The sequence below is a fragment of the Sciurus vulgaris genome, assembly GCF_902686455.1.
Source record: "Sciurus vulgaris genome assembly, chromosome: 12".
Lineage (NCBI taxonomy): Eukaryota > Metazoa > Chordata > Mammalia > Rodentia > Sciuridae > Sciurus > Sciurus vulgaris.
In genome coordinates, this window is record NC_136473.1 from 78,049,031 (window position 1) to 78,064,019 (window position 14,989).

The window sequence follows — 14,989 nt, forward strand, 5'->3', positions numbered from 1 at the left end:
ACCCCTGCCCTGGCCCCAACAGAAAGCCGATCCCCATTCTCCACTTTGGGATTTGCAGGTGGTGGTGGCAACTGCTATCTCCGGGAGCTATAAGATGCCCAGAAAGTATCACATGCAGATTGTGGGAGAGATCCAACGTGGGTGAGTCCTGGTGATCCAGAGGCCTGTCCCTGCCCCCCCCCCCCCACTGCCCACCTCGGCCAGGCTCCATTAGACATGAGATGATCTCTATGAAAGTCACCTAGAAACGGTATGGCACTGATTACAGGTGAATTTTTACTATTACTTGTTACCACGAAGAGCCAGCGACAGCCAAGGCTGGCTGCTTTATGGAAAGTGAGTTGTCACGGCCACCCTCCCCTGCAAGTCTCACACAATCAGTGCTGTTCAGCACAGCCTCCCTTGCTGGCCCTTTGCCTTGCTCTTGGCTCTTTTTATCCATGCAGAAAGGTGCCTATTAACCAGATTTGTTAAGCATCCACGTTGTGCCAGGCGCCAGCCTGGGCCCCAGGAGGACAGGGGCAGAGCTTGTCCTACAGAGCTGAAGACAGCGTGGGAGGGAAGTCCACAAGCACTGGAGGCCTGTGGGTCTGTAAACTAGTGAGCGCAGAGTTCAGAATCTGGACACCAACAGGCAAGGCCCTACCACTTGCCAGCTCTGTGACGAGATTCTCTAAGCCTCACTTCTGCCTTTGTGAAACAGAAGTCATGGTACGCGCCCTCCAGGGTTGCAGTGAGTGAGACTGGAAGGGACGAGTTAGGAAAAGATGTCCCTGGTGCAGCAAGGGGGCCCGGCTGGCCCCTAAGGGCTGAGGAAGCACTCGCCTGCCCTCCCTCTCCTCACACCTCTGGGCCCTGCCTCCTTTCTGGCTCCTTGGCAGGTTCCCCACTCCAGTGTCACCGGTGGTTTCACAGTGGAAGGACATGATAGGCACAGCCTTCTCCTTGGCCATCGTGGGCTACGTCATCAACCTGGCTATGGGCAGGACTCTGGCCAATAAGCATGGCTATGATGTGGATTCTAACCAGGTAGCTTTGGTCACACTCAGCAGGGCTGGGCGGAATGGGCCAACAGAGACCTGCGAGAGATTTCTTGGGGCTCTTTGAGCTGAGGGCTTGGGGAGACTCTAATCCCAAGAGGCTGACCTTCTCTTGACTGGTAGTATATGACTTCATGGCAGCAGGGTCACTCTCAAGTCATCGGCCCAAGAGGGAAGTCCAGCATGCACACTTACTATTTTTGGTCCCTGGCCTCCTCCTCACTCTGCCCTCTCCCCACAGGAGATGATCGCCCTTGGCTGCAGCAATTTCTTTGGTTCGTTCTTTAAAATCCATGTCATTTGCTGCGCTCTCTCTGTCACTCTGGCTGTGGATGGAGCTGGAGGAAAATCCCAGGTGAGCCTTGCGTGAGGGGAGGGCTGGGGTGGAGGTGTAACAGAACCCAGCACCACCACCCAACCCCCATCCTCTTCCTACTTAGTCTCCTCTCCACCAAAGGCGTCTGTGGGAAATCAACCTGGGGCAAGACTTCCACAGCATCCCCCTGTTCCCAGCTCTTTCTCTGAATAGGTGGCAAGCCTATGTGTGTCTCTGGTGGTGATGATCACCATGCTGGTCCTGGGGTCCTACCTGTATCCTCTCCCCAAGGTAAGATCCGAACTGGGGAGCAGAGAATAGCAAGAGACTGTAACATCAACAATCCCTAGGAGTGGGGTAGCTCTTAGATTATGAAGCTCTGTCATTGTCACACTTCGTCTCAATCACAATCTGTAAGATAGACAGGCAGGGTTTATTCTCCCCATTTCACAGGGAAGGGAGACTGAGACTGAGAGAGTCTACCTGGTGAGACAGCTCATGGTGTAGTCTTCTGGTCTTAGGGTACGATCCCCAGGCAGCATGCACACTACCCATGAGTGCCAGGTGCTGGCACTGCCCAGCTAGGAAGGCTTAGCAAGAGGAATTTGGGGATAAGGGGAAGGGAGCAAGGACAAACATGGGGCTAGGTTGAATCCATGGCTCTAGCAACTGCACGTTCCAAACCTGAGAGTGAGTGGAGAGGTTTGGGGGTTCTGCCAGAAGTAGTGTTCTAGAACTCCAGCTCTATGCTGCCAGTCTCGGATCAGGTGTGCTGGGAGAAGGGTGTACCCCAGGTGACCTGGAACCACATTCTGCCTCTCCAGGCCGTGCTGGGAGCCCTGATAGCTGTCAACCTCAAGAACTCCCTCAAGCAACTCACCGACCCCTACTACCTGTGGAGGAAGAGCAAGCTGGACTGCGTAGGTAGTGGGCAGCTCAGGGCACCTGTCCAGGCCCTGCCCCTCCTCCAACCCACAACCCCAAACTACCCATGAGCCCTCTGGTCGGCCGCTCCCTGATCTGGAGAAAGACATCCTATGTTTAAACACTACTTCAGTCATTCCCTAGTTCTCTGGTCAATAGCAAGTTCCTTAACCTCTCTGACTCTCATCTTCCTCATCAGAGAAATGAGTATTTTATACTCTCCAACCCCTAGGGTTTCTTATGAGGAAGAAATGAGATCCTGTGTGTAAACTGCATGCTGTCCAAGTTGTATTTGTGCTCAATAAAACTTAGTTACTCTTATTTTTATAATTTACAGTTCAAAACAGCACAAGAAAATCACTTTGTAAAAAAAGTTTAGAACATAAAGCCAGAGGATCAGGGTCTTGCGCCAGTTACTAGACTTCTCTGGGCTTCTGTTTCCTCACTTGTAAATGAGGGTGTCTGTGTCAGACACTGGTTCTGTGGATTAGGTGAGAACAGTGGGAAAGCACCAGGTAACCACAATCTGCAGCATGACTTATTGTCATGATTAGTCACGTACTCCAACTGCGGCTCCCACTGGGCAATAGTAATGCAGGTTCCCATGTACTAATGACATTGCATTAGCTGCATTTAAGCCAGAGAGGGGATTTGCTAACCTCCTTCAAAGATGATGAAACCAAGGCTCAAAGTGGTTAAGTAAATCATCAAAGGCTATTAGAAGGCAAGGGGCTGAGTGGATGGGAACTCCAAGTCTTGGATTCCAGACCCCTGGGCTGTTGTGTCTGCTGTGAGAGAGAGGGTCATCCACTAGGTGCAGAGAAGGAAATCCTCAAAGTCAGAGCAGAGAGTGGACTGTCTGATGGGGGGTGATGGAGATGGGATGAAAAATTATGTCCCAATTCCCAGCCCAAGGATCTGCTTTTTTCCCAGCCCAATAATCTGCCTGCCATGGTGATGACCTCATATATCCATATAGTGCTGAGGTTCCACTAGACCTTCACCGCAATTCTCTATGGGAATCCAGGCTGACTGATCTCTTTTAGAGGAATCTGGGGACCCAAAGGCCCAAAATCTATACAACCAGGTCCTAGGCTGTCAGTGCAAGTTGGAGCACCTGATTTATTGATCACACATTGACCCCAAAACTGGGACCTTTGCATCCCTTAACTCTTTGATCTTTCCATGAAGTCTTATTATTCCCTTTTTGGATTAAGAAACTACAGCTTACACAGCTAAGAAGAGAACCAAATTTTGAACCTGAGATGCATGATCTTACACACTCTGTCTCCCTATGGGAGGCTGGGGTTTCTATTTTTAAAATAAGCAATGGCTTGGGGATGTAGTTCAGTGGTAGAGCACTTGCTGATCAGGCCTGAGCCTCTGGGTTCAATCCCTAGCACTACCAAAAAAAAAAAAAAAAAAAAAAAAAAGAGAGAGAGAGAGAAAATGATCAGGCAGCCATACTCAACTTAAGGGAAGGAGATAAGTATAACCAACGTATAAATATATAAATCATTGCAAACCTACAATCCAAAGAGAAGGATGGGTCCGAGATTGTGCTGACAGAGAATGGACTTGGTTAATCCAGGAAGACTTCCTGAAAGAGGCAGTTTTTCTCCCCCGGCCTGCTTTTGACTTCTCTCTCCTCACAGTGTGTCTGGGTGGTGAGCTTCCTTTCCTCCTTCTTCCTGAGCCTGCCGTATGGTGTGGCAGTGGGTGTCGCCTTCTCCGTCCTGGTTGTGGTCTTCCAGACCCAGTTGTAAGTAACAACTTCAGGCACAGCAGTGGGTTGCTGGGCCAGCCTGCTGAGGGCTCTCACACCAAGGCCTGGCTTAGCCTGCTGCACCTGACGCCTTCTGGCCCAGGCACTGGAGGTGCTGCCAGGGCCAGAGGAGGTATGACCCAATCAGGACTGTGGGCACAGGCTGGGCTATCTGACTTCCCATATCTAAAAAGCCCAGAAGAAGCCAGCATGGTCTTAGAGGGCTGGGGGTACAGAGAATTTACAAAAAGAACAGGTGGGTAAGACCCAACACCCTCCCAGAAGCACCACCAGTCCCTAAGACCTAAGGGACCTGGTGCTAAGGAGAGCACCAGGGCCAAGCACAGGTGCATGTTCTTCCTATAAGGGATTGAGTAGGACAGGCCCAGGGCACAGAGAGAGGGTCTGGCCAGGGCAGGGAGGATGCTGAATGTCGGAGAAACCCTGTCTGCTCTTCTTAAGAACTCAGAACCAGGAAGTGATGACTTCAGAGTCACCTAAGCTTGTCATTTTGTGAACTCTCACCCTTTCTCTCCCCTGAGCTTCATCAAGGGCCCTCCGACATTCCCCAAGTGTGTACTCTAGCCACAGCCACCAGACATGTGTCTCCAGTGCAGAAGGACTAGCAGAGGCAAGCCCCGGGATGAGGACAGGGCTCTGCTCTAACCCTGCACCACTGGGCTCCACCCCAGAATCCTTCCAGGCCCACAGAGCATCCTCTTCCATCTTTCTTTTCTAGTCGAAATGGTTACGCTCTGGCCCAGGTCATGGACACTGACATTTATGTGAATCCCAAGACCTACAATAGGGTAGGTAATCCAAGCTGATGACCTCACTCTTTTGCCTTGCCCCCACCCCAAGCAGAAGTGTTTAAAAATAGAAAGAAAAAACAACAGTCAAGACATTTCTGCAACCTGAGCTCAGTCTCCTTGTCACAGGTCCAGGAAATCGAGGGGATTAAGATCGTCACTTACTGCTCCCCCCTCTACTTTGCCAACTCAGAAATCTTCAGGCAAAAGGTTGTTGCCAAGGTAAGCCTCAGTTCTTGGTGACCAGAAGGGCTGAAGAAAGACTAACCGGAAAATGAAAGTAAAAAAGGGCTGGGAACCAAGAACAGACCACCCCTCCAAGGTTGGAGGCCAAGATTGTTGTTGGAACCAGGTGTGGTGGTGCATGCTTGTAATCGCCATTATTTGGGGGGCTGCAGCAGGAGGATCACAAGTTCAAGGCCGGCCTGGGTGATTTAGTGAGTCCTTGTCTCAAAATAAAATAAAAAGGGCCAGGGTTGTAGCTCCCTGGGAGAGCAATGTGCATGCCCTGGGTTCAACCCCTAGTGCTGCATAAAAAGTAATTAAAAAAAAAAAAATAGAGCGCAGACGATATAGACCATCCCGCAGGGCGCTGGCTCTGCAAGCGGAAAGGCCGGGGTTCAAATCCCCAGTCCCATGGGTTTGGAAAAATAAAAAAAGCAACAAGGAAAAAAAAATAAAGAAAGAAAAAAAAAGATTATTGTGGAATCTCTCCCTACAGACAGGTATGGATCCCCAGAAAGTATTGCTAGCCAAGCAAAAATGCCTCAGGAAGCAGGAGAAGAGAATGATGCCCACACAGCAGAGGAAGTCCCTCTTCATGAAAACCAAGGTGAACAGAGGCCAGAAGCAGCCCTGCCCCATGCCCATCTTGCCCCTGGTACCCCACCTCCAGCACCCTGAGAGGCAAAAACAGGAAGTCTGTGAGCACTGCCCACTGACCACCAGGCAATCTTCTTTGGTGATGGGCTGCCAGCTCCCAGGGTAAACACTGAACTCCTATGTTCTAGCCAAGAGAGGGCACTGTCTGTGGACCCATGAACAACCCCAGCTGGAGAGCTGCCATGAATTTCCTGGGGTGTCCAGACAACCCAGAATACCATGGCCGGGTGGGTATGGGAGGCAAGGAGAAGCAGGCACATGGGGGAAAAATGCAAAAGGAGCTCTGCCGTTCCCACAGGGGCTTCCTCCTGGAGCAGAGTGGACCGAGGCTCCAGGGCCTCTGTGGCAGGGTCCTCCACTCTGCCTGGACTGTGGGAGACCAGGCTTGCAGGCCCTGCCTCAGGAAGGGGCTCTCGGGGCCTCTCCAGTAGGGTTTTCAGGGCCTATATTCACATCACAAGCTGAGCTGTTCACATCCACCCTGGCACTCCTCACCCGGCTTCAGCCACAGCGAAGTCTGACTCGGTCATGGTCCCTGACTCTGACCCCCGCCCCACCCCCCCAGACCGTCTCCCTGCAGGAGCTTCAGCAGGACTTTGAAAACGCCTCCCCCACCGACCCCAACAACAACCAGACGCCCGCAAACGGCGCCAGCATATCCTACATCACCTTCAGCCCTGACACCTCCTCAGCTGCCCCGTGTGAGCCACCAACTTCTGGGTCCCCCAGTGAGCCCAGTGACATCCTGGCCAGTGTCCCCCCCTTCGTCACCTTCCACACCCTCATCCTCGACATGAGTGGAGTCAGCTTTGTGGACTTGATGGGCATCAAAACCCTGGCCAAGGTGAGGCCCACAGGGAGAGGGTGCCTGGCCCCCACTCCTGCCTCCACACCCCCTGTCCTTGGAACTCTTATTTCAACAAGGGGAAGGAGATTTGAGGCCCCTCGAGATCCCTTCTTTCCCCAGACGTGACCAGGACAAAATACTCCCTGCTGAGCTGACATGTGACAATGAATCTCTAGAGAGGGCCACCAGAGTTTCAGGTCCCACTGTGCCAATCCACACCAGCAGAGGCCATTCCTCTGAGGCCACCAGGATCCCACCTCAGGGCTCTCTGAGTAGAGTGTAGCTTGGCTCTAGTTTACAATCTGCTGGCCCTTCCTACTCTCACTGGCCAACTAGGAGAGAAGAAAGGTATCACCAGTGCCCCCCACCCTTGGGTCACACCGGCAGCCAATAGACCCTGAGCAAATGTACCCTTTGGATGACTTCTCAATGGTCACCTCTGATGCCAGGGTATCAGCAAACCTCAGGGTGGCTCCAATGGAGGCAACACGGGGGACCTGAGGGGTAGAGAGAGCACATGGACCAATGTCACCAGCAGCATGCAGCAGTGAAGGCCCCCTGCCTGCCTTGGGCCTCAGTCTGCCTCCCTAGCCTGGACCTGCTTCCCGACCCTGGCTGCAACCCTAGGCTCTCTGAGTTTCAGTCCTCCCCTGCGGTTTCTGCCTGAAGCCACAGAGCCCAAGAAAGAGGTGGAGCTGAGAATCTAAGCTACTAAAAAAAAAAAGATCTAGCCCCCTAAGAAGGGCCACCATGACTTTAAGTGCCCGCCACATTGGCAAAGCCCCATTTCCGCCCCGCTTTCTAGAGGAGCCTTCAGCCAACACTCCAGAGAGAAGTGGTGTGCTCTGCTGCTATTTTTGTCTTTGGCTGCCAGGGCTCCCTGGGTTGCTTATTTGTTTGGCTTTCCCTCTGAAGTAGGTTTTGTGAGTCACTTTTGAGACCCACTCAGAACATTCCTTTCCTTCTGCCCCCACTCTCCGTCCCTAACGCCTGCCCCACGTGTCTAGCTGAGCTCCACGTATGGGAAGATTGGAATCAAGGTCTTCTTGGTGAACATCCATGGTAAGAAACTGGGGACATTTAGGGCACTGAAAGGCTAAGGGAGAGGGGAACAGATTGGTGTGGCACTGAACGAGAGCACCCCAACATTCCCCTGATCTGCTGACTGTCATAAGAACTTCACATACAAGCCATTCATAAGAGATGGGTCAGACTGCATGAGCATCCGAAGAGTCTCCTTGACCAAGTGGAAGGTCCTGGGGTTGAGAAGGGACAGCCAGAACTCTCATCTGCCCCGTCACTAATTTACTACGTATCCTGAACCAAGTTACTTTCTCTGTCTAGGCATCCATTTCCATCCATTTAAATTAGAGGGCTGATTAATGAACTGGAGGCTCCTCTCCCAAGCAGAAGGTTCATGAATCTAAAGAAGCATAAAGCACACACATCCCCAGGGAACATACAGATGCACAGTCTTATATGCATGCAGCCTCCAAGGACCTAGCTACAGAGCAATGGACGCTTATAGTGTTAACACATATGCAAAGTAAAGGGATATGGAAGTGCAGCAAGTGCATACACACAGGAACATTTGAAGGACAGGGGCATGCGCGCGCGCGCGCACACACACACACAAACACACACAAACACACACACACACACACACACACACACACACACACACGGCTTCCTGCAGAGGGTCAGATCCCAGCCAGCAGAGCTGCATGGGCTCTGCAGAGACTTGACTTCGTAATGATCAGCTTTGATGGGGTCTGGAGTTAGGATTCTTCCCATCCTTACTAGACACTCCATCCTAGAATTTGATAAAAATAAGGTCTATACCATACATTGGAAAGGTGTAGGTGAACCAGAGGAAGATGAGCTTTAGGGGATAGAATTGGCGGCAATTTCCCCATGAATGTGTTAGTCTTTCCCTCTTGAATTACCACAAAGTACCGACTCCCTATGTCAAACTGCTTCCTTGTGCCCTTGGTTACAGGTTCAGCATCTCAAGCACACGTTGCCCTCTGCTGTCAAGAACTGATATGACAATGCCAATGCCATGCCACCCCCAACTCCGCCCACATGCACTAAGAGTGCAAACCTTGGGCCTCTCTGTTCCTCCCTCTCTGCTCTGGGCTGACCATTCTTCCCCTCCCCCAGCTCCAATCCACATGGCTGTTATCTCTCTGAAGGTGATCTTGTCTCCTTCCAGCCCAGGTGTACAATGACATCAGCCACGGAGGTGTCTTTGAAGATGGGTGTCTAGAACGCAACCACATCTTCCCCAGCATACATGATGCAGTCCTCTTTGCCCAAGCAAATGCCAGAGAAATGGCCCCAGGACACAGCTTCCAAGGGGTAAGTTCCCTGCCCCAGGGAAATCCAAGGGTACTAAAATAGCAGAACCAAAGTACCTGAGAAAAGCCTAGTGTGCTAGCGCATGTCTGTAATCCCAGCTACTTGGGAGACTGAGGCAGGAAGATCACAAGTTCAAGACCAGCCTCAGCAACTTAGTAAGACTGTCTAAAAATAAAAAATAAAGAAGGGCTTGGAATGTGGCTCAGTGGTTAAGCACCCCTGGGTTCAATCCCCAGTACCAAAATAAAATAAAATAAACATAAGAGGCATTAGAAAGAATGCAGGAGAAGGTTTGAGTTCCAACACCAGTTTAACTTTTAACTTTCCTGAATCTCAGTTTTCTTATCTGTATAACAGGCACCAGCAGCTACCTCACAGCATTTCTCTTTTGGTTTTGATTTAGGATTAGATGATAATTATCTCTCTTCTATCATTCAAAAACTATTTGTAGATTCTAAAAAAGACCCTTTGTTGATATCAGTTTCCCTGTGGCACACAGAACATTATGCCCTATACTCTGGCATTGCTCACCACTCCTCCTTCACCCTTTCTAAAAGGGCCTTTGGGGCAGGGAGCAGGAGGAGCCTGCCTGTTTTGATTTAGCAGGACTTGGAGATTTCAGGCTGCTGACAGACAGAGCCTGCATCCAAGCTTCTGGTTTAATTTACTAGTTCCATAAGTAATATGCAAATGAGATACAAATAACACTGTCTGGGATGAGAAAGCTAAGGAGTCAGGAAAAGTCCACTTCATTGGGGCCCTTGTCCCAGCCACCCCTCCCTCAGCCCCAGGCCCCTCCCAGCTCAGCCCCTGCCCTTGGCCTTTCAAGACTGTTTGTTCCCCGTCCTCTGCTAAACCTCTCCTGCCCTCTGTGGACTTTTCTGGCCCTAGAGCAACGATTTGATCTTTGCCTTAAAAGAGGAAGAAGGTGAAGCCATCTGTTCCAAGTGCTGAAAGACTGTCCTGGAAAACCCGGGGCCTTGGCTCCAGCCCTCGATGCTCAGAGGGAAACTCTGGGGGAACAGTAGGCTCCCCTGCTTCAGGAACCCCATCCATAGAGGGAACAGGGAGACTTGGGATGAATCCTCAGTATTTATTATTATACCAATAATGTCCAGTTATATATACTTTATTATTTATATATTGAGAAATAATTTATATATAAGATGTATTTGCTTGTTACAGAGTACATTCATGTGTATATAAATTACACACACACACACACACACACTCTCTCTCTCTCTCTCTCTCTCTCTCTCTCTCTCTACTTTGCAATGTCGTGGTGAGAGAGAGAGCTGCAAGGTGAGTCTAATTATCCTACATTTACAGATCCCCAGAGAGAGGAAAGGAATTCTCCAGGTCAGGCGACGGGGCCACCAGCCTTGTAAGCTAAGGAAACCTTCCCTCCCTCTCAAGACCAGCAAAGGAGGGGAGGCCCTTTGCACACCTGCCTGTCGTCAGGGGAGACCACAGCTGGGCTGCATTCTGTGAGGCAGCGAAGGCAGGGGAGGGAGGAGCAAGAGGACAGATTGATTGTGCAGGAAACGTGGCGCCCTCCCGGCTCTGCCATGAGTCCTTCTTGCCGCCGTGCCTTCGTGCCTCAGTCACTGAGCTCATTCTGCACTGGCTTCCCTCCCTCCAGGTTCCAGCGGACACTGAGCTCTCCTTGTATGATTCAGAGGAGGATGGCCCCAGCTACTGGGACTTGGAACAGGTGAGCAGAGGGAGGCAGGGCTGGGGGGGGCGGGCAAGAAGGAGAGGACCCTGCACAAAACAAGGCATTCCTGAGCTCTCATGTCCAGCCAGAGCAGTCACCTTGAATGCAACAAAGTTTCACCCTGCCCTTTCTTTTAATAGCAGATCTTAATTCTTCTCACTCCGGGAAAGTTGTCCTGGGGCTAGGGAGAGGTGCCAGACCAAGTCCTAGAGAACTGATAGCTATTCTTAACTCTACTGCATCACCCTGTGATCTGGAGAAAGCCACATAACACCACTAGGCCCCAGCGTTTATCTTCTGTAAAATAAGGGAAATGTGCGTAATACTCATCCCCACAAAATTGGCAGTAGCAGGGTGGTAATGGGAAGTCATTTGTTCTTTCACTAATTCAACAGGTTATTTATTTACGGAGTTGCAGGGTGGGCACAGAGCTGTGAACAATACAGAGACCCCTGCTCTTGCCAGGCACATGCCTGTAATCCCAGGGGCTCGGGAGGCTGAGACAGGAGGATGGCAAGTTCAAAGCCAGCCTCAGCAGCTTAGAAAGGCCCTAAGCAACTCAGCAAGACCCTATCTCTAGATCAAATATATAAAAGGCTGGGTATGTGGCTCAGTGGTTAAGTGCCCCTGGGTTCAATCCCTGGTACCACAAATAAAACAAAACAAACTGCTCTTAGAAAACTCTATTCTGGCAAAGTCAGATGAATTTTAGGGGTATGAATGCATTATTGCAAGTGAACAGGCCGTAAGAACTAAAAGTTATGCAGATATGAGGAGTCATTGTCCCCCAGAGGGCCCATGAAAATTTCTACTGCTTCAAAGCCCCATTAAAAGAAACCAAATGCCTAGGTTTAGAGAAATCTGGTTTTGGATCTATGAAAAATAACATCTCTCTCTGCCTCTTCCCATTCTTTGGAGGTCTGGGTTCCATGGTTCTCTGAATCCATCTCTCAGAGTGCTGAAAGCAGGTGGGAGACACTAGAAAACAGAGCTGGAGCCACAGAGATTTGGCAGGCTGGTTTCTATGCCCCCTTCCAGCACATTTCAGAAACCCTGTATAAGACTGAAATAGCTTATCGAAGGAGACACAGCCTTCACAGCTTTACCATCTGTACAACGTTTCAGATAATTGTCCCCCTCTCGTTTCTACCCTCATTCTACCTAGTGGAGAAAATGAAACTGAAAAACCAGGAAGGGACCAGTGGAAGGTCACCCTGCTCACCAGAGGCCATTCACAACTCAGTTCTAGCATCTTCCCCTGGCATTGCTATACCAGTTCATCTCCTAGGCTAACCCCGCCTCTCCCCTGTTCACACACATACACACACACACACACACTCAACTGAAGGTCCCCACGGTCACCTCTTGGTCAGTCACCCTGACCCCACAGGTCTAACAGTTTCCTTTACTCTTCCCCCACCTTCCTGTGGCCCCTCAGGAGATGTTCGGGAGCATGTTCCATGCAGAGACCCTGACTGCCCTGTGAGGGCTCAGCTGGTTCCCATGCTGCCTCCAGAGCACCTGGCACCTGGAACTGCACAGAGGACAAGCCCAGGACTACAGGAATTGACAGGAGAGGAAAGTGTGTCCTCCAGGACTCTGGCTCCTCTTTCCCCTCCTCCTCCTCTCTCTCCTCTTCTCTCCTTCCCCTCCCTCCCACCCTGAATCCCTAGAAAGAGCCATCTCAAGCAGCAGGAAGACCCTGTTCCTACAGGGGTAAGAGTCTGGAGAAGCCACCTGTCACCTCTTCCCTGGCACTCAGACCCTGTCCAGCAATGAGCAAACCTCAAGCTCACCCATCTCACCTAACCATGGCAACTGATGGACACCTTGACTTCCAAGAATGCGTCAAGAAGAGAACAAGTACAACTGTGCAGACCTGTTGTGGAAGCTCCAGAAACAGCCCTGTGACTGTGTGGCCAGGAGTAGAGGGGATCTGGCTGTCCCAGGACATGGATGAGCTTGCCTCCCTCAGCTGCCTCCCACTCTGTGCCTGGACCATATGCTTTCCATAACCTAGAAGTCTCTCTCTTGGTGACTGTGTCCCTTCCTCATCCTCATCCCCAGGTTGCCCAAATGACCACTGTTCAGCACTGCAGATTCTACCCATGCAGTGGCCAGGGCCTTCAGACCACTAAACAACCTCCCCAGGGGCGACCGGCCAAAGGACTGCTTTGGTCTCCTGAAACATCACACCGCCACCCCAGGGTCTGTTGGCTCACTTGAGACTGGGTAGGAACCCAGAAGAAGGGAACCCAGGCAGAATCCTCTGACAACCTAACAACAGATACCAATTATTCTGCAGTTATTCTCTTAGTAGTGGAGACTTGGAAGGGGGTGTGCTAGTGCGAACCCAGGGTGAACTGGTAGGACTTGAACCCTAACAGTCCCCCTCACCTCAGGACCTATCGAGGAACCACCTCCTCTCAGGAAATCTGCCTTGTCCTTCTTCACTTGGCAAAGTGCCCATCAATTTAACTCTCCCTTATCAGCTTGTAGTTCAGAGTCATAATGGAGACCTGACGAGAGGGAGGAAGTTCTCAGGGATCAAGTGCATCCCCCAGTTGGATGAGATGCAGAGAAGGGCTAATCCAGATTGAGTCTTCCTCCAAAGGGATTCCTTACCAACCTCAGGACCTGAGGCCATCTTCCTCTAGGAAAGATGCAAATTGGGGTCAAAGATCTCCATGCATATGGAGGTAACTAGAGGACCCCACTGTTGACTTGAAAACAAATCGATTTCATGAGCGAGTGTTTTGGGAAAATGCCATGGAAGTGCACAAAGAAATCTTCTGGCCTCTCCAGTTGTTTTTTGTTTTTGTTTTTGTTTTTCCAAATTTTTTCAGTTTAATGACCCCCGCCTCAACAGGTCAGGGTGGCTCAGCCTGGGAAAACATCCCAACATCTAACTTCAGCCTGACCTGTGTGTCTGTGTGTTGAGTGAGCTCGTCAGCTAGCAAGCCTCCTTAGAGTTAAAGGAGAGGGTGCTGGGGAAGAGCCAGCACATTCTTGGCCATGGGCATTGCTTCTCTGTGAATTCATTATGCCTTCGCGCTGCCAATGGAACTCAAAACTTGGAAGGCGGAAGACAATGTTATCTGGGATTCACCGTGCCCAGCACTTGAAGTGCCAAATTCCAGGAGGACAAGAACCTTAGCCAATGACAACTCACTCTCCCCTACTCCACCTCCTTCAAAGTCCAGCTTGGGCCCAGGAGCTGGGGGAAGGTCACAGAGTCTCAGGACAGACTAAGTGAGAGTCCCCCTTTGTCTAGATCCCCTGGGGACTTGATGAAGTGACTATTAACCCCCAAGGCCAACCCCAGAACTGAAGGGGATTGCTGACTCACAGTGTCCTGAAGTTGGGACTCCAGGAGGAATCTGCAACTTGTCCAAGACAAAAAGTACTCACCGAGCCCGTGGTGGAGGTGTGATTGGAAACACACAGGATGAGGGAAAACACTGAAGAAAACTTCGGTATTGAGATGTTTTGGAAAGTACACAGATGTGACAGACCACTCTTCTGGACATGATTGAGGCAAGGCGGAGAGGGGGGCACAAGGTAGCAAAATAATCCAGAATTATCCAGAATTTCAATACTTTTGAATATTCTGACACTTTAGTTGAGGTTTTTTGGCTTTGTTTTGTTTTATTTTGTTTGGTTTTTAACAGTACTGGGGGTTGAACCAGGGCTTCACAGACGCTAGGCAAATGCTCTACCACTGAGCTACATCTGCAGTCCTTGTTCTTACTGACACTAACCTGCGATATGATTCCCGGGAGGACTGGGAACTTATCTCTTGAGATATTTGTGTAATTTATTTAATTTAAATGCCATTTTCCTTTTGTTCATTTTGGTAATAAAGTGGTTTGAATATGAACAAATGCACATGTTCGAGTGGTTTCACAGATAGGCAAACAAGTCACCGTCAAGGACAGCTGGCTTGGCTTTGCACTATCCTGAGAAGCAACAGTACCTGAAATTTCCTTTCGCGTCTCCTAACACCTCTGCACATTCTGGTGTTCACTCCTGGGACTAAATTTTCATGACCCAAACAAAGAGCAGAGATTGGGGAGAGAGGACCAGGAGGAGGGATTTGCCTATCCAGGATCAGATTTGAGGGTCAACTCTGTGTTTTATGATGACTAAGAAAATTGAAATTCCATCATCCCTACTGTGGCCCCTCCATTTACCAATTCTACATTCAGGAGATGCCTATGATGGGTCGATGACATCAAAACTCAGCAGAACCTTGAGGTTCTTCAGTTCAGGGAGCACACAATCGAATCCTGCCATTTTCCTTTCCCGTTTGACAGCTATTGAAAGGA

General features: G+C 50.4%; 1 protein-coding gene across 1 annotated transcript in view; it reads left to right on the forward strand.

The window, feature by feature from the left end:
- SLC26A9 (solute carrier family 26 member 9) overlaps positions 1 to 14,539 on the forward strand; it is a 28,616-nt gene extending 14,077 nt beyond the window's left edge. Inside the window, exons 8-21 of the mRNA XM_079106555.1 lie at positions 59 to 141; positions 882 to 1,029; positions 1,282 to 1,395; positions 1,570 to 1,647; positions 2,181 to 2,276; positions 3,936 to 4,042; positions 4,785 to 4,854; positions 4,984 to 5,076; positions 5,576 to 5,686; positions 6,302 to 6,580; positions 7,591 to 7,645; positions 8,799 to 8,944; positions 10,587 to 10,658; positions 12,100 to 14,539. Of these exons, the coding sequence (XP_078962681.1) occupies positions 59 to 141; positions 882 to 1,029; positions 1,282 to 1,395; positions 1,570 to 1,647; positions 2,181 to 2,276; positions 3,936 to 4,042; positions 4,785 to 4,854; positions 4,984 to 5,076; positions 5,576 to 5,686; positions 6,302 to 6,580; positions 7,591 to 7,645; positions 8,799 to 8,944; positions 10,587 to 10,658; positions 12,100 to 12,147 (1,500 nt within the window). The 3' untranslated portion in view covers positions 12,148 to 14,539. The remainder of the gene's footprint in view (positions 1 to 58; positions 142 to 881; positions 1,030 to 1,281; positions 1,396 to 1,569; positions 1,648 to 2,180; positions 2,277 to 3,935; positions 4,043 to 4,784; positions 4,855 to 4,983; positions 5,077 to 5,575; positions 5,687 to 6,301; positions 6,581 to 7,590; positions 7,646 to 8,798; positions 8,945 to 10,586; positions 10,659 to 12,099) is intronic.
- Positions 14,540 to 14,989: the final 450 nt, after the last annotated feature.